Genomic DNA, 17,576 nt, shown 5'->3' with positions numbered 1-17,576 from the left:
TTCGTTGTGGTCATACTAATACCTTGCCCTTCACTGAAACTTTAATATTTTGTTCAAAGTGAAATATTGTATGCAAAAAATAAGTAAATAGGTAAATATTTTTGCTTTAAATTATCAATTGTTGTTACAAATGATATAATAGAGCTATTTTAGGCTTTGATTTGTAAAATAACGTCAAGTTTGTTAGAACTGTGAATAATTTTACATTTTACATATTAGTGGCATCACCACTCTACCTCATCTCTCTATCTTCCATTCTACTGTCAACTCTACTGTCGTCCTACTGTCGTTGGCAAATATAGGAGGATATTGAAGTTAGCGAGAACGACAACTGTCGGCCTGCAACCGTGTAGTCGTGCAGCTTTCAAAATAACAGTGTCCATAAGAACGAGTGTATTTTAATATTTAACAGATGTAGTTTGCAGTCTGTCGCGCTCTATGTGTTGAGCGCTTAACACTTTTCCAATTGGAAAATAACCGTAGGTTCACGTCGTTGCTAAATTTTACATGTTGATACAAGTTGAGAAAGCAGCATATTTATGCAAAACCAGGTCATTATTAAATAGTTTTTCATTAAATATGATATGAATAAATGCATACATGCATCTCCTAAATAGAAATAGTTATTCCTGCATACACACCACCTGTGGCCATCGAATGGCATCCAAATAGAGTATTGTAGTAAACTACCTGGTATATAATTTTGGGAAGCGTTCAGTGTTGTCAGTGTTGTTTTTGTGACAGCTGAAAATTATAAACTTTTAATTTAATTTAATGTGAATGAATTTCACTGTTCTCTGACTTTGTAGATTATATATTTGGCTGTATTTATGTAACTGTAAATTAGTAGTAACAAAATGTTAATTATTAATTGTGGAGGCTATAAAATTGTAGCTTATATAAAACGTTTGTATTTTTAACATAGCGCCATCTGTTAGAATAGAAAAACCTTATTATTGCTCTTATTGCATATTTATTAAAAGGGAGTACTTTAGAATTTGAATAGATATATTTATTTGAGTATCTCGTTTTAAAGTGAATGAAGTTTTTGTTTAAACAAAATATTTTAATTTTAAGTTCAAATATTTCAATTTTTTTCATCAAAGAAGGCGAAAAATGAAACCAAATCTGCAAAGCTTACATTAACACTCTTATTCTGTGCTTTTGACAAATTAATAAAATATTGACAATTAACTCAAATATTTAACAAGCGAGAAATATTTTGGTATTTTGTGGCAATCTTGATAAAAGTAAAAGCTTCAATTCGTAAAGCTTTCCCCACACGTATGGTGAAGAAATAATGTAAATAGAAAAGAGCTGATTTCTATTCAAATTATTCGTTAAAATGGACAGTTCTGCAACGTAAGTTTCCAAATTTTAATTATTAACAAAATTTATAATTTAACTTTTATTTTATAGTTAACTCAAGAACGATAGAGCTACGCACGAGCAGCTGCAGGCATATGTGTTGTTTTGCCAAGCACAGCGTTTGGAAAAGCCAACTGCGCACTCGAGCAAGGCGGTTGAAAATGACTCAAAGGCTCACAGGTGGAGGTCCAAATTCCAAGCCGATGACGGACTTCGAAGAAATGGCTTTGTCTACATTTGGCTCGGCCGCTGTAGATGGGATGCAAAATGTGCAAAGCCTAGGTTTAACGCCAATTGAGCAAACGGATGAATGCGCAATTTCATCACCCACGGGTAGTCCTCAACAATTATGCAGTCAGGTAGATGCAAGCCCAAATCCCGAACACCATACAGCAAGTCCATCGACACCATCTACGTATCTTAGCTTGGAAAACCAGGTAAGTTTTCATTATGATATAATTACAAAATACATATATAACTTTTTTTGCAATTTCTTATTACGTTTGTTTCTTTTTAGGATGCTTCAACTTTGGTGCTATCACGAAGTGCACGAAATAAGCTTATCAGCACTTTGATAGCTGATATACCAAAAACGAATGCTGCTGAGGAAGAGAGGCGACGGAAGCATCGTGAAATGATGCAGGCCATTCAAGGCCTAACTAGTTCTATAACAGAACTTATAAAAACGTTTAATAGTAATGAAAAATAATATCTAAAGTTTAATTAAAATTCAAATAACGTATGTGTAACATTTTTATTGAATAAAGTTTGGTTTTTTGTTTTATAATAGAATAAAAAAAATGGAATGGAAATTTCAATTTGTTTTCTTTTAACAAAAAGGATAAATAAATAAACAAACAATGGAAGTAAGTAGTGTATTTCGAAAGTCGAATTGTGAGAACATTTATATATGTATATAAGAATATGGATTGGCTTCTGTATATATATAACTAAAGAGTTGATATATATCTTGATCTTGTTCTTTCACCATCGCGCACGTACTGTGAAGAGTTATAATCATTAATTGGAGAATCAAAGTCTTCTGCGACCCCGTCATCTATGTCGTTGAACGTAATGCCTGCTTTCATCTTTATGGGTATTAGGTGTTCCCACTGGTGCTAAAAGCCACGGTTCTAGAGGATAACCTTGATCGCCAAGAAACCAAGATTCTCTCCGTTGTTGCTCAGACGTATTAGTATGCTGACGAATGAGATGTTCTCGTAGGTCAGAAGTTGCCCAAATTCCAGAGTCATGTGTTGCGCCTGGAAATTTAGCATTTACAAATGTAAAACATAATCGGTGATCGCAAACCTAAAAAACGATACATTCAAAAATTGCATTGGCATATATGTATGTGCATGCAAAAACCAAACTTACTGCTTCAACATTGATACTGTAGAATCCTTTTCTATTTAAATATAAATTAAGAGGACGTTCGACATTATTTGATGGTGGAGCAATGATATGTAGCAATATGCGTGCAGTCAATTGCTCCTATGGTGCTTTTTATTCCAAATTTTCTAAAAAATCTGAAATATATTTCAAAGAAATTAGCATATTATTATTTGTATTACAATAATACTTGCCCCGTTTTTATAAAAGCTTCTTCCTCTATTGAACTGGGAAACTTTATTTCTCCTCCCTTCACCTTCACAATAAGTTTTGCTACAGCTGGCACACTTCTCGAAAGGGATGACTGACTCATGGGCAAGTTGACGTTGTTACCTACACATTTCTGATATGAGCAGTGTCCAAAGAAGTTCAAAGCTGCTAGAACCCTTACAGTTAAAGGTAGTGACGTTTTCTGATTATCATGTGGGGCCAGTTCATCAATTAGGCGGCGGCAAATTTCACGAGTTAATCTAAAATTTTGCACAAAGGTATTCTCGCTCAAAGAAAATGGATTGCTATCGTCGCGTAAACTTTTTAAATGCCGCGCGCGATTCCTATTATCACAATTTTCATCTTCGTTTAACAATAATAAAAAAAGTAAAATATCTTCCATTTTCACAACAAGATGCACAATCAAATATTTAATTCATAACGAGCACTGCTGTCAAGAGCATTTGGCATCTTAACAACTTATAAAGAAAAGAGCCTTTTATTTCAGACACAGAATACCAAATGCTTGATAAATGTAAAACTTTGACAAATTAGAAATATGTTGAATTTGTCAAGTGCACAGAATAGGGGTGTAAGACTGGACGGAGAGCCACTTTATAAATCAAAATTTTGGTTCTTGTGCTTAAACTTGTATTTATACTCTCGCAACAAAGTTGCTAAGAGAGTATTATAGTTTTGTTCACATAACGGTTGTTTGTAAGTCCTAAAACTAAAAGAGTCAGATATAGGGTTATATATACCAAAGTGATCAGGGTGACGAGTAGAGTTGAAATCCGGATGTCTGTCTGTCCGTCCGTCCGTCTGTCCGTCCTTCCGTCCGTGCAAGCTGTAACTTGAGTAAAAATTGAGATTTCATGATGAAACTTGGTACAAGTATTTCTTGGCTCCATAAAAAGGTTAAGTTCGAAGATGAGCAAAATCGGCCTACTGCCACGCCCACAAAATGGCGGAAACCGAAAACTTATAAAGTGTCATAATTAAGCCATAAATAAAGATATTAAAGTGAAATTTGGCACAAAGGATCGCATTAGGGAGGGGCATATCTGGACGTAATTTTTTTGGAAAAGTGGGCTTGGCCCCGCCCTATACTAAGTTTTTTGTGCATATCTCGGAAACTACTATAGCTATGTCAACCAAACTCTATAGAGTTGTTTCCTTCAGGCATTTCCATATACAGTTCAAAAATGGAAGAAATCGGATAATAACCACGCCCACCTCCCATACATAGGTTATGTTGAAAATCACTAAAAGTGCGTTAACCGACTAACGAAAAACGTCAGAAACACTAAATTTTACGGAAGAAATGGCAGAAGGAAGTTGCATCCAGGCCTTTTATAAAAATTGAAAGTGGGCGTGGCCTCGCCCACTTATGAACCAAAGACCATATCTCAGGAACTACAAGACCGATTTCAACGAAATTCGGTATATAATATTTTCTTAACACCCTGATGACATGTACGAAATATGGGTGAAATCGGTTCACAACCACGCCTTCTTCCAATATAACGCTATTTCGAATTCCATCTGATGCTTTCTCTGTATACATTAGGAACCAATGATGATAACGGAATAAAACGTTACACAAATACGGTATTTGAAAAATATGTAAATAACGGATAATGAAATCTCGATTATCACTTTATCATGCGAGAGTATAAAATGTTCGGTGACACCCGAACTTAGCCCTTCCTTACTTGTTTTCATTATCACTGATTAGGCATGAAAACGGTTATTACATTTTTTCACCATGTCGTTAGCATGAAAATTGAATTTAAATAAGTTGGTGAAGGTTACTCCAAGATATTTCATTTGATTCTGAAAACGAATATTATGACCATTAAGATTTAGAATCAGGTCCCTACTCTCCTTTACAACCCCTCTAGGTCCTTTACCTGAAGCATTTCTGATGCAGACAGGTATAGTCTTGGCCTCATTTATCTTAACCCCCCAATATTTGTAGAAATTATTATCTTTTTCTAGATGATTCTCTACAATTCGCAATGTAAAGGTAGGGAATTTGTTATGAGCATAGACTAAAGAATCATCAGCATACAGAATACTTAATGAATTATTGTGACTATGTGGAAAATCAAACATAACAAGTAAGGAAGGGCTAAGTTCGGGTGTCACCGAACATTTTATACTCTCGCATGGTAAAGTGATAATCGAGATTTCATAATACGTCATTTACATATTTTTCAAATACCGTATTTTTGTAAAGTTTTATTCCGCTATCATCATTGGTTCCTAATGTTTATACTCGTATTATACAGGAAGGCATCAGATGGAATTCAAAATAGCTTTATATTGGAAGAAGGCGTGGTTGTGAACCGATTTCACCAATATTTCGTACATGTCATCAGGGTGTTAAGAAAATATTATATACCGAATTTCATTGAAATCGGTCTAGTAGCTCCTGAGATATGGTTCTTGGTCCATAAGTGGGCGGCACCACGCCCATTTTCAATTTAAAAAAAGGCTGGGTGCAGCTTCCTTCTGCCACTTCTTCCGTAAAATTTAGTGTTTCTGACGTTTTTTGTTAGTCGGTTAACGCACTTTTAGTGATTTTGAACATAACCTTTGTATGGGAGGTGGGCGTGGTTATTATCCGATTTCTTCCATTTTTGAACTGTTTATGGAAATACCTGAAGAAAACGACTCTGTAGACTTTGGTTGACATAGCTATAGTAGTTTCCGAGATATGTACAAAAAACTTAGTAGGGGGCGGGGCCACGCCCACTTTTCCAAAACAATTGCGTCCAAAGATGCCCCTCCCTAATGCGATCATTTGTGCCAAATTTCACTTTAATATCTTTATTTATGGCTTAGTTATGACACTTTATAAGTTTTCGGTTTCCGCCATTTTGTGGGCGTGGCAGTAGGCCGATTTTGCCCATCTTCGAACTTAGCCTTCTTATGGAGCCAAGGAATACGTGTACCAAGTTTCATCATGATATCTCAATTTTTATTCAAGTTACAGCTTGCAGGGACGGACGGAAGGACAGACGGACGGACGGACAGACGGACGGACGGACAGACAGACATCCGGATTTCGACTCTACTCGTCGCCCTGATCACTTTGGTATATATAACCCTATATCTGACTCTTTTAGTTTTAGGACTTACAAACAACCGTTATGTGAACAAAACTATAATACTCTCGTTAGCAACATTGTTGCGAGAGTATAAAAATATTGTAAAGCAAGGGAGCAAGAATAGAGCCTTGTGGAACTCCACAATTACAAAATCCGAGGAACAATCATTAATAAGCACACAAAATTCCTATCTGACAAAAAACTTTAAATAATCTTAATAATACCATGATCAAAACTAATCTGAACAAGCTTAAAAATAAGCCCTCTATGATAAACACGATTGAATGCTTTTTCGATATCTAATGATACTGCTACAGTACAAAGTTTATTCCTTAAATTTACCAATACATCATTGGAGAACTTAAAAAGTGCATGTTGCGTGGAATGTGCTTTTTGAAAACCAAACTAATAAGACGGAATAAACTTTTCCGAGTGCAAATCATGAATTTTGGAATGAATTATTTTTTCAAGTAGCTTACCAATGTTCAATAGTAAGGAAATAGGTCTAAATTCTTTTGCCTCAACAGAATTACGATTTTTTTTAAAGGTATTATCTTGGCAACTTTCCATTTTAACGGAAAATATCCATTATTTAAGCAATTATTGAATATAATAAGTAGAAATTTGATAGCATTTTCTTGCAGTTTTTTAATTAAAGAATTCGAAATGCCATCTGGTCCTGTAGATGGCTTTGAATTCAGTGAAATAATTGTGTTTTTTAAAATATATTTATTTATCAAAAGCTTATTAGTATTTGTTGGAGGATCAAGCGATGTAAGACGTGGAGAAAAATCAACAATATTACCACCAAGAATATGATCATGCGCATCCAGGGTTCTTTCCACACGACTGACTGAAGCACAATTAGGAGTTATCTCCGAATAAATACTTTCGTAATAAGATTTGAACACTAGAGCCTTTGCCTTATCCTCATAAATCTCCACATTATTAAACAACAACTTATCACAAAAAACATTCGGTTTCATCTTAGCCACTCTATAAATTTTCCTAAAAGCATGAGGTCCTGCTGTAATAGTTTCAAGGCATTTATTGAACCTCTCTGCTCGCGCCTTACCAATCCAATCCTGCAGAAGCACTTTAATATAATAAATTTGAGATGAAATTAATTTGTATTCCAGAGAAGTTCTATGTCCGGATGTATGATAAATTATTTTTAATTTCTTTTGCCACATATGCTTAATAGCAATTATTTTCTTAATTTGATTATTATAAAAAGGAGAAAATTCTATATGCTTTGTAATGGAGGAATTTTTAATCTTGACAATGTTAAACAAACTTTTCCATGTAGTTATCTTTTTCAATTGTTGTAGATTATTAACTGACATATTAGAGGGAATATAAACATTACCAATTAATAAATCTGTTTTTCTTGAATTGATAATAACCTGAACTTTAATAAATAAAGAAGAAAATTGAGCATAAGGACTATAAATTCTACTATGTGCTATGTTATTCCTTATCGCAATTAGCAAACCTTGTTTAGCATCATCTCTATATATAGAAAAATGTCTTAAAGAAACGGGAATATCTGAATAAAGATGAGTAAACTGAATAAGAGCAATATCAATGCTTTCACTGTCCAGAAAGAATTGCAATTCGAGCACTCTCAACTTATTAATTAAAGAGCCAACGTTAAAAGTTACTAATTTTAATTGCTTAAAACCCATCTTTTTGGATCATACAGGCTCCTGCTTCATGATTTTCATTACATTTCATGCAACGAAAAGCTCTATTGCAGTTTTTAGCGGCATGGCCCCATTGCTGGCAGTTATGCCAACTTTCATGAATATCAGTTGACTCCTTTTTGAGTTCATTCGAAACATACACACGGACACTGGATTATTATAAAATATATTAAGATTTACTTAGGTTTGGGCAATTGATTACAAATGCACTTGTGCACTTGAAAGTAGCCCAAACCATGCAACATAAATTATATGACAACACACACACACACATGTATTGTATTGTATAGTTGAAAACAACCCCATGTGCAAGAATGATAGAACACAAGATTACGACACTAGTTTACAGTTAGTTTTTTTCGGTTTAGCTCTTGACAATTCTTACAAAAACAAATACATTGTTCAACAATTTCGTGACGTAACAGTTTTGCGTTGAGAAGAACAAGCATAGAAATGCATAGAAATTGTAAACAGAAAAGTAAACACTTTTTGAAATTCCCAAAATAATATTAAGTCATTCGTCTTTGCAGGAATGTTTAGTGGAATGTTTAGAATATTGTTGCGAGAAAATATGTATATAATTAGTTTTAGGCACATCCACTATAAATAGAGTAGCATGTGTGGAAATTGTTCAAATGAAGAAAACCAGTGTAAGTGTACTGTTGTATTTATTTAAATTTCTAAGCATAAATATATTAATTTTTTAAAATGAAATGTGCAGTGGCTTGTTGTAATAATTATTATGCAATTAAGGGATCGAAAACGAGTTTTTTCAGTTTTCCGGCCGATTTAAAAGTTGCCAAAAAATGGGTGTTATTTTGCAAAAGAAATGATATATTTAATACTAAATTAATAATTTCACAATTCTTTTATCATAATTTCATACATCTGATACATCTGAACTTATAATATATGTATATATTTATATACAACACGAGAAACGTATTCTCCATTTGAATCACAACTTAATAGACAATTTTATTATCAATAGGCCGATATATTTCTTTAGAAATGATTAAAATCTTTTCACTCAACAATATTCAATCGCTTCACTAAAACTTTTCATTAAAATCGAAAGAATTAATAATATTTTGCGAATTTACAAATGTTTTTACTTTTCTGTTTACAATTTGCAAGCCATTTGACAGTTTTTCACTCTTGTTCTTCTCAACACAGAACTATGACGTTTCGTAATGGAGGTCGTCGTAATCTTGTATTGTATCATTCTTGCCCATGTTGCGCCGTAGATATACATATGTTTAATTAGATAACTAAGAACTCAAAATAGTATATAAGGTTTACAATTTAAAAATAAAATCAGAATGAAAGATTTCTCACTCGACGAAAGACTGTTTGAATTACCCCCACCAGTGGTAAGGTTGACAAAATCTTTGTTGAGTTTTAAATAGCTGATATTATTTTCAATGAAAATGGATAGAAAATAAACGTTGCGGTTGTTAGACGACCAATTTTTACAAAACCATTTTTTATTACCAAAACATATTAACGTGTTAGTTTTAAAACTGCATCATAACATAAAACTTCTTGTTTTACTATTAAAAATTTGAAAAACAACTGTCAGTGTTGTTTGTTTTTCATTCACAATAGATCAAAATTGGCCATTTTTAACAATGTTGTCAACGAAAATGCCGCAAATTCTCTAAACTTTTCAGGATTAAGTGGGAGTTAGCAACAGGAGTTATCTTCACTAACTCCTGAATTTATACGGATTCATGCAGTTAATCCGGATTACCGCGGACGTTTTCGTTTGGTGGAAGGCTTTGGATTCTCTTCTTGATCATTTATGCATTTAGATGATGGAAACAACATTTCATAATGCCTAAATTTTCCGTAAGAGTTTCATGTTCCCGATTTCCTTAAAATTTTGCACGCTTGCCTAAAGGCTATAAATAATTCAATTTCTGTCGCTCTGCATTTTGTGCAAGACCAGCGCAAACCCTTACTATCAGGAATAGAAACCCAGATCCTACCAGGCAGTCCAACACATTTTAGATGGGCAACCCATAACATAGCCGGCAAGAAAGAAAGCGTTCCGACTCGCTTTTCAGAGAACAATTCGGGAAATTGCAAGTCATTATGACAAAAAACAATATTAAATAAAAATAAAAACAAGAAAAAACGTTAAATTCGGATGCACCGAAGCTAATATACTCTTCGCAGGTGCATTTCTTTTAGTAACTATGTATCCAGCTTGTATGGAAGCTATATGCTATAGTTAACCGTTCTGAACAATTTCTTCGGAGATTACATTATTGCCTTACAAAATAATCCTCACCAAATTTCGTGAATATATCTTGTCAAATGCAAAAGTTTTCCATATCAGCACTAGATTCCGATCGTTCAGTTTGTATGGCAGCTATATGCTATAGTAAGCCAATCTGAACAATTTCTTCGAATATTAGCTCCAACATACTAATCATTTATATATATCCGACGCTTCCTTCTGGGTGTTACAAACTTCGTGACAAAATTAATATACCCTGTTCAGGTTATATAAATTTAAATAATAAAAGTTAAAAGAGCAATGATAAACATTTTTATCATAATTAAATTCAATAAAAATAATTGGTTATCAAAAGTCACAAGCATTGTAGCGAGCAGTTTGAGATGCACTGTGACAAACGAAAAGATAGAAACTCGCAAACAACTGTCAACAAAGATCGATAACGAATGAAAATAAGTAAACAGAATAAATTAGCACTAACAATTGCACTGTTTAAAAATGTAGCAACAAAAACAAATTGAATATGACTCGGGGAAGAAAATTAAAATTAGCCAACACACAAATAAAGTAAATTTCATCTGCTTCAATAGTACAATATAACAGTGATACTTTTGTTAACAAATAATTTAATCCAAATAATTTCCAAATAATGATTTGAAGATGTATTAACAAAATTTGCAAGAGTACGAAATTTCACAGCTGAACGCGAGAAGGGTTACCAACCATACGGGAATCGCGAAGCTGCACGCATATACGAGTATTAGGAAACCCCATTAGAAGTGCGGAACCTGGATGATATCATTACGAAAGAAGACACAGCAGAAGGAATTAGTTCAAAAGTTAAAGAACTATGAGTATTTAACTTAACATCGACAAAAACCATCAGAGTGGCTCACACGCCCTAATAGTAGTGTTATGTTTAAGAAGCAAAATACTTACTACAGGCACAAAAGACTAAGATCGGTTGGAACTGACGAAGTGCTTCAGATGTCTGGATTATATGACATGTGGCGAAAGTGCGCAGTAATTTGAAGGACAGCAGTAGGTGCTGTATTAAATGCGGGTCACTTTGTGAAAGCTGCATTAATAAACCCTTTTGCATTGCGTGCAGACACAGTGGGAAAACGAACACGGAATACCAAAGGGGAAGCCGAAAATGTCCAATGTACATACCATTGTGCCGTAAAAATATAATACTCGTATGAAAATCCTGCAAATAAGCAAGAACAACTGTGAGGCGGCTCAAGAGCTACTAACGCAGACGGTATATGAAAATATTATTGACGTTGCAAAATTTTATCAATATGGACATGTGTGGACAGACGTTTCAAAACAAACGTTTATTTATTTCTTTCACACCCGTTATATATCGCCAAGTATACAACTTTATGTATGAATATGAAAAAATACTGAAAGAACTTGGGAAAAATGCAACGACAACTACACCAAACATAATTCCGTGGGATTTGAAGGCCTTCGCGAAATAATAGGAAAGCAAAACAACTAACCAGAAGGGTAGTGCACTGCTTAAACCTTTTGCTGTGTTAGACGTTGTCCCGCGGTACACAACGACAAAGCACTCCTTTACGAAGAATATGTGTAGCTTCATTATTGACGTAGAAGAACCTCAATTCGACCAACGGACTGGCGGGGTACGATATACATATGTATATACTCAGAATGATTACCTGGCTATAATGATAAAAATCAGGAAACTCACGCAAGGACTACACAGAAGCGCATGTCGCCAAAAAGTGCAGTTCAAAGGGTGGAAGATTGAAACACTTGACGAGAAACTTTTCCAATTTATGCTGACGTAGATCATCAGTCCAACCTATTGGTAGTACGTATTTCCAAAGCCTGCGAAGCCGCTATGATCAGAAGGAAGCAATCTGTAAAAAGAAAGCCGGTATACTGGTGAAACAACGAAATCGATATACGAAGTAAGCTCCAAAAATCGATAAAAGTGAGCAAAACTTCCAGCTTCAAAATGTTGTGCGACAAAGTAGAAAACTCCTGGGGCGAGGCGTATAAAATAATGGAAGAAATAGAAAGGGCAAGAACAAGCACCGACCTGTCCCTAGTTGCTTAGAAATGTGGTAGAAAAGCTTTCCCGGAGCAAAGCCAAGAAGGCCTCGACAGATGCAATACAAGTATATGATATGGAAGTGCCGAAAGCTGCTTAACGGATCGGTAATTCTAAAGCACCAGACCTGGATGAAGTCCCGAACAGGGTCTTGAAGCCTGCATTGAAGCACAACGCAAAACCACTTATGGGGATATTTACACGATGATACGAAAAGGAACTTATTCCTAAGATAGGGAAATGCAACGACTAGTGATAGTACAGAAGGTAAATAAAGCAGCAGGAGAACCGTCGTGTGAGATTTCTTATTGCCCACTATGAATGATTGATACAATGGGTAAAATGCTTGAGAGGATAATCTGTGTCCGAAAAGAAAGTCACCTTGAAGGGGAGGCCTGCAGCGTATTCAACAACAAATACGGCTTCCGCAGGAAACGCTCTACCCTTGACGCATTTAAGAAGCTCAGTTTCAGAGAGTACATGCATAGGTACGGTCACAACAATGGAGTTACTTAGTTCTAGTATGGTAGCAGGACCAAAAATGCAGAGCATATATTTTTCTATAGTCTGAGATTTATGTGCAACAGAGCGGAAGGTCATGGAGATGGAAGTGGCAGGCCGAATAACACCAGATAATAATGCCAAATAAGCTAATGGGCCCTGCGATGTAATGCTTAGCGGCGCAAGGCCTTTCCACAAAGCTAAAAATAGTGAAAGCTTTATGGTGTTATGAGTTACATTTTGTGTTTCACGCTATTTAAATACAATACAGTAAAAATTTTCAGACTCCAACATAATTTTTTTAATTGCACAATATATAAAATATATCAGAAAGCACAACAGTACTTTTTTAAACAAAAAATTAATAATACTCTCCATTTTTAAGGTAACGGAGTTTTCACTGGGTGCCCTTTGTTTCGTGCTCACTTACATAGTCACAGTTCCTGTCATGACGAACACTACCATAAACGAAAGGTTTTTACATCATTCATGATCCGCAAGATTAACTTACCACAATGCCTCAGCCAGTCTCTTCGGCATTCGAAATTTTAATTATATGATTATACGGTTTCTTATTATAATTATTTTTTTAAATATACGTTTTATACGAAAAATTGAACATCTATTCAACTCCTTTCACAGAAAGATCGAACAAAATGCGATGGCAACCCTTCTCTTTATGTGCCTTTACGCTGTGCATAAAGTGCGGAACACATAGAGCCCGACAGACTGCAGCAGCACGACAGAGAACTGAAAACGTCGCTGTGCATCTTACTACATGTACATTTGTCAGAAGCAACAACATAACAATGGCCGGCATGTACACAAAACAACGCAGTTGTCCATTCTGTATGTACACAATTTCGTTGTGGTCATACTAATACCTTGCCCTTCACTGAAACTTTAATATTTTGTTCAAAGTGAAATATTGTATGCAAAAAATAAGTAAATAGGTAAATATTTTTGCTTTAAATTATCAATTGTTGTTACAAATGATATAATAGAGCTATTTTAGGCTTTGATTTGTAAAATAACGTCAAGTTTGTTAGAATTGTGAATAATTTTACATTTTACATATTAGTGGCATCACCACTCTACCTCATCTCTCTATCTTCCATTCTACTGTCAACTCTACTGTCGTCCTACTGTCGTTGGCAAATATAGGAGTATATTGAAGTTAGCGAGAACGACAACTGTCGGCCTGCAGCCGTGTAGTCGTGCAGCTGTCAAAATAACAGTGTCCATAAGAACGAGTGTATTTTAATATTTGACAGATGTAGTTTGCAGTCTGTCGCGCTCTATGTGTTCAGCGCTTAACACTTTTCCAATTGGAAAATAACCGTAGGTTCATGTCGTTGCTAAATTTTTCATGTTGATACATGTTGAGAAAGCAGCATATTTATGCAAAACCAGGTCATTATTAAATAGTTTTTCATTAAATATGATATAAATCAATGCATACATTCATCTCCTAAATAGAAATAGTTATTCCTGCATACAAGTTAATGACAGCCTCCACACAGCCACTTGACCATAACCGTAAACAATATTGAATCTTTACACTTTGTAGTTGTGCGGCTTCATAAATTAAAATAGAATTCGATATACTTTTTCCGTTCACATTAGAATAAACCATTCTTATCTAAACAATATCTGTAGCCCTCACAAGAAGGCATAATAAAATCAAAACAGAACACTTAACGTTCTGCCTAAAAATGCTAAATATGACATTAATGTAAATTGACACTTTCTTTGTTTTAAACTCAACCAATATGTAATAACTTTAAGTAAATAATAAGTAAATGTATAAATATCAGCAACTTGTAAATAAAAGTTGGATTTTGTCTCCAGCGATACAGTCGACACTACGTGTTTAATTTTCTCTGCGCGTTGGCAGATAGAAGAAATATATTTTTTGCAAATTCCCGCAATACGGGAATTAATTGGCGCCCAACGTGGGGCACACGAAAAACAAAATATCCTCGGAAATGATACGTGATCGTGGATCCTTATAAAAGATAAATTATAAAAATATAAAATCCTCGTGCGAAAGGTAATGTGCAAAAAAGCATAATGATAATATCTCAATAAAAGTGAGAAAAATTAAAAGTTAAAAGTTAAAACCAAAACAGGCTATGCCGCGTAAACTAACAAAAAATAATAATACGAAATCTAATATATAACACGTGTCGTGTCGCCAAAAAAAAAAAAAAAAATTAAATAAAGCTATCAAACAAACAAATACATATCAACAACATTTGTGACTACAGCAACGTGAGAAATGCCGGAAAACTTATAGAAAACAGTGAGAGTAAAGACGAAACAACAAGAAGACAACAGAGGACAACATTGGAGAAAGCAGTAAGATTAATTAATCATTATTGTTAAGAAAAATAAATATGTTAAAATTATAAATCATATATACATATATATATTTATGGGGAACACCCAAATTAAACCTAAGTATATTAGACTATACTATTGTAAAAATTGCGGTGGGGATCACGAAGAGAAAAAGTGCCCCAGAAAAAAAATAAAAACATAATTTCTGGTTTGTGCAACCAATAATAAAATAAAATAAAGCTGCGATTCGGCGGGCCCTCCAGCTTAGAATAAATAAAAAAATTCTGCGATTAACTGCGATAAAATAAAAATATAAATTAAGGCTCGACCAGCCACATAACAAAATAAAAAAAGACCATAACTTAGCTCAATTCTGCGAATCCTACATAAAAGGACCCTCCAGAATAGAAGAGCATCTCTTCCTAGAAGAGATTATACAAATATAAAATAATAATAAAGTTCTTTCTCTAAACTAAAAAAAAAATAATAATAATTAATCATGGCTAATGAGGCAGGATTAACGGTAGATTTAATTACGCGCCTAATTGCGGAAAGCAATATTACAATAAGGCAAGAAATTGATAGATTAAAAATTCAAGTTGAAATTGAAACACACAGAGTAACAGATTTTCAGACGGAAATAAGAAATGACAACATTCAGTGTCATGAGTCACTAGATGTTATAAAATCCTTACCAGAATTTTCAGGAAGGATAAACGCTTATGTTAGCTGGCGCGAAGCAGCACATAACGTTATGGGCCTATATGTAAGAGGTAGCCGAAAGTACTTCGCAGCCCTTACGATTTTGCGTAACAAAATTACACTAGAAGCAAATGACACATTAACCAACCATGGTACTGTGTTAAATTTTGACGCGATAATTGCGCGTCTCGATTTTGCGTATTCGGACAAACGTCCAATACATATCATAGAACAAGAAATGAGTGTTCTACGACAAGGCTCAATGACGGTCATTGAATATTATAATTTAGTTAACAAAAAACTAACGTTGATGATTAATAAAACCATTATGACTTATGGAGGGGTCGCACCAATAACCAAAGAATTGAACAAAAAGAATAGAGACCAGGCTCTTAGAATATTTATAACCGGACTTAACGCTCCATTAAGAGATATTATATTTTCCCTCTGTCCGGAAAATTTGTCCGACGCATTGGCCAAAGCTCAGGAATTAGAGTCCAATAATCAGAGAGCTCGATTTGCACAAAATTTTGCAAATGAAAGGACAAGAGTAAAACAGTTTTATCCAAGTAATAATTTACGATTTCCTCAGAGGAGCAACATGCCAAAACCAGAACCAATGGATATAGATCCATCTATGTCTAGATCATACCGAAGGGAAAATTACCCAAAGCCCCAACTATAAAATAGCCATAAATACCAAATTTTTGGAAAACCATTGGCCAGTACAAGCCATCAAGCTAATATGGACCAACCAAATAGGTATATTTCAAACAAAAACATCCAAGGAATAAAACGACCAAGGGAAAGCAATTATAGCTTTCGCCCACAGGAGAAAACCCAGAAGATAAACAACATGAATGAGAGTCATTTTTTAGACAAAGAGGGGATGAACTCCCCTATCAAAAGCTCTACGACTCAAAAATAAAGAAAAGTTTAAAAGCTCTAGTCGATACAGGAGCAACCTCTTGCTACATTAAGCCTGGGGTTTATAATAACAAAAACGAACTAGCCGTTTATAAACAGATAAAAACCGTGAACGGCTATTCCATAATAAAGCATTACCATATAATAACCATATTTGGGGTCGAAGAAATTTTCTACGAAATAGAAGGTTCAGAATCGGATCTCCTTTGATAATACAATTTCCTTGAAAAAATTGAGGCACTTATCGACGTGCCCAATAGGAAAATAAATTATATGGAAAAAAATAATAATAAAAATGAAGCAAACAGTTTGAACATTTATTTTGAAAATAAAAATGGAGAAAACAATAAGGAACAAAAAGCTTCCGCTAAACTAACCGATAAAAATATTGGTATATATTGGAACAAAAAAGTTCTACACCGTCACCCGAAGATTTTACCGGCAATATTATACTAAAAAAAATTATTTTAGGACAAAAAGATCCAAAAACGCCAGCTGAAGATTTATACCAGCAGAATAAAAATAATAAATATACAAAATATATTGTGGAACAAAAAAGTTCTACAATGCTAGCCGATGAATTTACCGGCAACATGAACGATAACTATTCAATATTGGGTGAAAGTGGCTCAGAAATGAATGATGATAATGATAATTATTATTCGGTAAAGAATTCCGAAAGTTCAAACAATGAAAATCAAGATGAAGAATTGCAGGATCTTAAATCACATATAAAAGAAAAAATTGCTCAAATGCATTCAAGTATCAATACAAACTTTCCCTTCATGACAAAAGTAAAAGCAGAAATAAGAATGAAAAATTAGGATCCGATATGGAGCAGACAATATCCATATCCCTTATCTGTAAATTCGATTATTAATGAAGAAATAAAAAAATTGATTAATGAAAATATCATAAGACCGAGTAAAAGTCCGTATAATTCACCTATTTGGGTGGTACCAAAAAAAGGTACAAATGAG

At 34.3% G+C, this 17,576-nt stretch overlaps 1 protein-coding gene across 1 annotated transcript; it reads left to right on the top strand.

Moving 5' to 3' along the window:
- Positions 1–1,096: 1,096 nt before the first annotated feature.
- On the top strand, positions 1,097–2,077 carry LOC126766193 (uncharacterized). The gene is made up of 2 exons (XM_050484090.1): positions 1,097–1,805; positions 1,886–2,077. Exons 1-2 carry the CDS (start codon positions 1,464–1,466, stop codon positions 2,075–2,077), a joined length of 534 nt encoding a protein of 177 aa, XP_050340047.1. The 5' UTR covers positions 1,097–1,463.
- Positions 2,078–17,576: the final 15,499 nt, after the last annotated feature.

This window comes from Bactrocera neohumeralis, unplaced genomic scaffold, assembly GCF_024586455.1.
Source record: "Bactrocera neohumeralis isolate Rockhampton unplaced genomic scaffold, APGP_CSIRO_Bneo_wtdbg2-racon-allhic-juicebox.fasta_v2 cluster11, whole genome shotgun sequence".
In the NCBI taxonomy this organism is placed as follows: domain Eukaryota; kingdom Metazoa; phylum Arthropoda; class Insecta; order Diptera; family Tephritidae; genus Bactrocera; species Bactrocera neohumeralis.
This window is presented reverse-complemented; position numbering and strand designations above follow the sequence as displayed.

Excerpts from the sequence above, each read along its gene's own strand:
- LOC126766193 (XM_050484090.1), top strand. The coding sequence starts at position 1,464 with ATGTGTTGTTTTGCCAAGCACAGCGTTTGGAAAAGCCAACTGCGCACT. Across the intron at positions 1,806-1,885 it reads ATCTTAGCTTGGAAAACCAG|GATGCTTCAACTTTGGTGCT; the intron begins GTAAGTTTTCAT and ends GTTTCTTTTTAG.